Here is a 6,105-nt window from a genome sequence, read left to right on the forward strand (position 1 = left end):
TTCCGCCCTAGCCGGGCGCCAGCCCGCCCCCCAGGCCCTGCCTCTCCTCCCGCCAACCCCAGTCCCCTCCCCGCCACCTCCGCCTTGTTCCAATCACATTAGCAGAGTGACAGCCCAGCGAGCCCTGGCGGCGGCTCCATAAATCTCGGCCGGCGTTAAAAGGCTGGACTCCGGGCCCACTTCCTCCTGGGTCCTGGCCCACCCCATCCATCTCTGCGTCAGTCAGGCTGTGCTGAGGCCGGCTCCAGCCTCCCCTCGCCCTCAGTGCCACAAGAAAGCGAGAGTGGGGGACCCCACAGGGCCCCGCTGCTCAGTCTGGCCAGAGTAGCTGCCCTTTGACCTCCCAGAGCGAGGTCCCGGGCCACCTATGAGCCACTCTCCCTGCTCTGCAGGAAACCTCAGTGGTTCCCACTGTCCTGTCAGCAAGTCCTTTGCATGACCCGTAAGGCCGTCCCTGACTTTATCTACAGTTCATTCGTTCATTCATCAGCCATTCATTGAGCACTGACTGTATGCGCCAGACCACTTCTAAGTGTGAGCGAGTCTCCTGCAGCTACTGTTCTCAATGGGGAGATAGACAACAAATGATGAACGGAACAGACAAGTAAGTGACACACCACTTTAGGAGAGAGGTGGTCGGAGGAAAATAAAGACTAGAGCAGCACGAGGGGCCCAGGGAGTGTCAGGTGGGGTAGGGGTAAGGGCAGCAGCTGCAATTCCGAGGTCAGAGCCGCCCTCAAGAGAAGAGGGCCTGCGAGTAAACTCTCATAGGAGGTGAAGGGAACAGCCGTGACTGTCTGCGGAAGAGCATCTGGGGCAGAGGCAAGAGCCAGTGCAAAGGCTCTGTGGTACACGTGGGCTGGCTGTGTTCCAGGAGCTGCAGGGAGGTGGTGTGGCTGGCATGGAGTGCGGAGGGCCAGGCAGTGTGGTGGGGAGTCTGATCGGTGGCTGGAGACCTTGTGGGCCGTGGAAGGAAGTGCGGTGAGAGTCCTGGAAGAGTTCTGAGCAGAAGAGGGCGGATGACCTGACTTAGGTCCCGCAGCTTCTGTAATCCTTCGTCTTCCTACGTGTGTGTGTGCTAAGTCGCTGCAGTTTTGTCTGACTCTTTGTGACCCCGTGGACCATGGCCCGCCAGGCTCCCCTGTCCATGGGATTCTCCAGGCAAGAACACTGGAGTGGATTGGCATGCTCTCCTCCAGGGGATCTTCCCGACCCAGGGATCGAACCTGCGTCTCTGGTGGGTTCTTTATCACTACTGCCACCTGGGAAGCTTGTCCTCCTAACCTAACAGCTAAACCCCAGCTCCTCACATGGTCTCCAAGGCCCCTGCGTCCTCCCCCGGGTCCCCTCCCCTCATCTGGGCTCTAAGCGTTCCCATCTTCAGAGCCTCCCTCACTCCAGGCTTCGCCTGTGCTGTCCCCTCTGCCCAGCACACCCTTCCCACTGCGCATCACTGCTCGCTATTTCCTACCCATCCCCCTGGTCCCCAGCCCATCCTCTGGGAGCCTCCCTGGTCCCCACGGCCGGACAGGTGTGCCTTGTTGAGCCCGCCGCCCACATGGCACAGACCACCCTGCCGAGTGAAGCCCCTTCATCCTGTGAGGCCTCCAGGGTAGTGGTGACCTCCTGAGGGACGGCTGGAGGCGCGGTGGAGGGAGGGAAAACATCTCCAACCACAAACAGACCCCCCGCCCCGCGTCCCCATCCTGCATCCTGGCCGGTCACCGACAGCTCTTAACGCTGCTCTTATTTATTCCTGACCTTCTATGCCCCTTTTATTTTTTCCCCCTTTTAAAACCTGGCCTGGACCCCGCCACTGCAGCCGTAAACACAGCCCCTGGGATTTATCCGACGGCGCATTAACCCCTGGCCCCTGGCTCACCAATCATCGGGCCGCTGGCAGACAGCAGGCAGGCCAGCCCACGAGAGGCCTGGGGGCTGGGGGCAAGGGGCTGGTGTGGCCGGCCTGGGCCGGGCTGGCCAGGCACTGGGGGTGCAGGGACTGTCCTCCCCGCCCTCCCCGCCAGCACCGGTTGACCTGACCCTGCATCCCTGGAGGCTGGGCCCGCTCTGACCTCGACGTCCTGCCCACCTGGCCCTGCTACAACCCTGGGTCATGGGGGGTCTCAGAACAGTGCGCACGCCTGCCTTCTCGTGGGCTTTATGGATGCTGTGGCTCTCCCTGACTTGATGAGACCATGTCCTGACACACAGCCGCCCTGCGAGGCTGCAGGGCAGAGCGGAGATGCTCATTTCGCCCTCACAGGTGGGCAAACTTGCCCAGGGTGCGTGGGCATCAGGGGGCAGGGCTGGGGTTTTCCCACCACACCTGCGGTGCTACGCCCCCAGTCCCTCTGAAACCTCAGGGGGCCTTCCAGCTCCCAGTTACAGACCAGGCGGCCTCTGTTCAGGGGGCAGGGACCTACCCCAGTCACCCAGCCATGCAGGAGCCAGGCCTGTCGTTCAGGTGTCCGGCTTCACCTACAGATATGGGAGGCCAGGCAAGGCTGACGGGGTGGGGGGCAGTAAAGAAGGGCGGAGTGGAGAGATGGGAGGGGTGCCTGGTGGGGACGAGGGGGCAGCCTTGGGAAGGCACAGCAGCCAGCTGGGCTCGGAAGGTGGGCAAGGGGGCCAGGAGGAGCGAGGCGGACCCTCACCCACCCAGCCCTGCACCTCAGCCCACAGGAAGGGTCTACTCACCGCCGCCACCTCCGAGCAGGGAGCTGTTGGCTGCAAAAGAGAGAGAGATAAAGGCGTCAGTGGGGAGAGGCTAGGGGGGCAGGCTGCTGTGTGGAGGGGTGACCGGGGGCTGCCAGCTGGGCCCAAGTGCCAGCCCACATCCCGGGTACGGGCTCTCTGAAGCAGAGGCAGATAATCGGGAGGCTCAGGGGGCTGGGGCTTCCTCTCCCTCTGAGGCTCCTGATGGGCCTGGAGTTTGTAGGGTAGTGGGGGAGTCAGGGGGCACCAGGGTCCGGAAGCAGCTGCGACCGTGGCAGGCGACCCTCGGCCACATGCATCCTTCCTTCCCCAGCGGTGCCCAGAGCCCGCCTGCCAGCATGGTGCAGAGAGGTGGGGCTCACAGGCTGCAGGGGACATAGACCTGTGGCCACAGGGACCCAGCCGGGGGAAGGGCTGCCTGGGGCATGAGCGCGTGGGGTGAGAGCTGTGAACCAGGGCGGGGACCCTCGTGGACCAGAGCACCCACCCGTGAGGTCCAGGCCCCACCCTGGTGCAGTGCAGGAAGGGCCAGGGCCCTGGGACTGGAACCAGACAGAACAGATGGTTGACTTGAGCCACCGTGCTCTGTGACTCAGTTTCCCTGTATGTGAAACAGGAGAACAGGCCACCTTACAGGCTCAGCGTGAAGGTCAAGGAAGAAACAGCGCTCTTCCCACTCCGCCAGCCCCCCGGCCCCTCCCTTGACTGGAGCTGGACCACCGGCTGCCCTGTCCGTTTCGCCCTGCCTGGCTGGCTGCCCGCTCCGGCCTCCCCATGGAGCAGAGTGAAGCTGGAAGCCTCCTGGCTGGAATGTCAGGGCAGCGCAGGTCTGCGCCCCTCCCAGCCTGGGCCCCAGCGTCTGACCGCACAGCTGCCTGGGTGTGAAGCACCGTGCTCAGGGCTCGTCAGGCCGAACCCAGGCAATTCGGGGCGGGTGCGTCCTGCACGCCCAGGTGCTGCCGTGGGGGCTGTGGACCTGCTGTGCCTCGGCCCCCGGCCCCCGGAGTCTTCGGCTCTGACACTGCTCCAGCCTCCCGTCCTCCCTTCCCGGGTCCTGTTGCAGCCCCTCTGGAGAGGGACTCACGGAATAGGGCTCAGGCCAGGAGTGGGGCCATTTCCAGGCCGGCCAGGCCACAAGCCCCTGGGTGGAGGCTGCTAAGTGGTGCTGGGTGGCTCCGAGTGGCTGGTCTCCCAGAGCTGACAGCTCTTCGCTTGGGGAATAATTAATTCCACAGCCCGAAAACCCAGGGCTGCAAGTTGCCACGTTACTTGCAAGATTAATACAAGCAGCTAATTAAGATGGAGAGGCGAGGAGCGGCTGGGCGCTCCCAGAGCAGGGGTGAGGGGCCACTAGGAAACAGGGAGGGTGCGGTGCAGGCGGGCAGAGCAGGCAGGCGAGGCAGCCGGAGCCGGAGATGGACCCCAGCGGACACCCCGGCGGACGTGCAGGCCACAGGGGCGGGGCTCACCAAGGCTGGGGCTGTGGGCTCTGCCCCAGGAGCGCACATGGCCAGTGACTGAGCGAGGGCTCTTTTCCAGGCAGACTGTTCCCAGGTGCTATCACAGCAAAGCCACAGGGGCTGTGCGATCGCTCCCATTTTACAGACAAGAAAAGCAAAGCCCAGAGGTTGAGCTGCACAATAGCAGGATCGGAACTGGGTCTGTCTGATGTCAAAGCCACAGAGCAGGTGGACCTCAAAGTCCAGAGGGAGGGTGCCCCCAACCTGCCCCGCCAGGACTGGGGCCTGCCTCCTCCGCTTACAGACAGAGCACACAGTAGGCCCCCGGGATGCAGTCTTGACCTGCCCCCACCCCAGCAGGTTGGCCGCAGGGATAAGGGTTTGGATGTCTGGACCAGTCTGCCCTGGAGCCCGCAGGAGGAGGCCGGGGCATCTCAGGTGGGCGCAGGCCCAGCGCCCCCGCCCCCTCAGCCCTCGGCAGTCCTGGCGCCTGTCGGAAGCTGCCCTCCATGGCCCTTCCCCGCCTCCCCCCATCACCTCTCTTAATTAACACCCGCTGCAAAGGAGCTGGCCCGGGCTTGTGGAGGGCTGGGTGCCAAATGGATTGGCAATGAGCCACAAAGGGGTGGGTGGGGAGGGGGTGCTGACCTGCGTTTCTGAAGCCCCCTTCGGAAGGAGATGCCAACGCTCACCTGCCCTGAGCCCCCGAAATCCCACCGCATGTGGCCCTGCCTGAGCGAGGGGGCTGGGGGTGAACTGGCCTGATGGCCACCAGGCCGGGGACACCCAGGGGCTGAGGAGGGAGGTGTGCCTGGGGCAGAGGCGGAGCTGGGGGAAGGGGCACAGGTAGCCAGGTGGCATCACCTGCCACAGGTGGGAGAGCGCAGGTGTGGCTCAGCACCGGGGGCTCAGACTCAAGCTGCACGGAGGAAGTGGGCCCCAGGTCAGCGGGCACCCCAGGAGGCCGCTCTGCAGAGTCCCCATCCCCCAGCCCACTGTGCCCGTGGGGCGAAACTCGGGGACGGGCAGGAACCCAGGGATCTAAACCCTGCCCCTGCCCTCTCTCCCCGGGGCCCCTCTCCCCACGGGGCTGGATGTCTGGTCACGCAGTGTCCAAGGCACCTAGAGCGGAGGGGATGACCTGGAGGCTTGGGAGGAACGTGGGCAATGGGGAGCAGCGCCAAAGATACCACAGGCGGTCCCGGGTGTGCTGCCCCGCCTCCCACCCAAAGCGGGGCAGTTCAGGCCTTCCTGCTGCCTGGCCAAGGCTGGCCGGCCCGTCTCACCTGGCGCTGGCCTGGGGTCTCCAGCACCTCCCCTGTCTGCTGCATCACTGCCCCCATGCTCCCCTCAGTTTGGTCTGAGGCTCTAAATCAAAACTGGTCATTAGCCCATTTTTCCGATGAGGAAACTGAGGCTCTTGGCGTGCCGGGTTGAATGGGGGAAAGGGCCTTGAACTAGGATGTCTGGTTGTCAGCGCCCATTTTATTAACCCCTGAACGCTCCCTCTGTCTGAAAGGGTCTTCTTGCTGAGCTGGGAGGTGGGCGAGGGAGATGAGGACAAGCGCTGGCTTTCGGGCCCATGCCAGAGTCTATGGCCCAGCCCTGCCCAGAGGGCCGGAAGCTGCCCAGCTAAGCAGGGCCACTGAGCTTGTGAGTGGCCGAGTGAGGGAGTGGGGCCCAGGCCTGGCCCTGAGCTTTGTGGGGGGCCTGAGGTTTCTTCCGTCTTTGGGGGGTGTGGGGGCGTAGGCTCCTCAGCCAGAGTGTATGAGGTGCCTGGCACAACGCCTGCCATCTGAGTCTGCTGTTGGCACCCCTCTGCGGGGTGAGGTGGTCCAGCCCGGCCGCGGCCCCCGCCCGGAGATGTGCCGGTGCCACGCTCGGCTGGACACAATTAACTGGCTCCGAGCCTCAGTGCTGAGCCTGT

At 64.3% G+C, this 6,105-nt stretch overlaps 1 protein-coding gene across 1 annotated transcript in view; it reads right to left on the minus strand.

Annotated features, from left to right (window-relative positions):
• The window catches only part of MACROD1 (MACRO domain containing 1), a 156,637-nt gene that overhangs the window by 12,454 nt on the left and 138,078 nt on the right, over nucleotides 1-6,105 (minus strand). Inside the window, exon 5 of the mRNA XM_010838087.1 lies at nucleotides 2,701-2,730. Coding sequence (XP_010836389.1) covers nucleotides 2,701-2,730 — 30 coding nt within the window. The remainder of the gene's footprint in view (nucleotides 1-2,700; nucleotides 2,731-6,105) is intronic.

Source organism: Bison bison, unplaced genomic scaffold (genome assembly GCF_000754665.1).
Source record: "Bison bison bison isolate TAMUID 2011002044 unplaced genomic scaffold, Bison_UMD1.0 scf7180017864089, whole genome shotgun sequence".
NCBI classification, from domain to species: domain Eukaryota; kingdom Metazoa; phylum Chordata; class Mammalia; order Artiodactyla; family Bovidae; genus Bison; species Bison bison.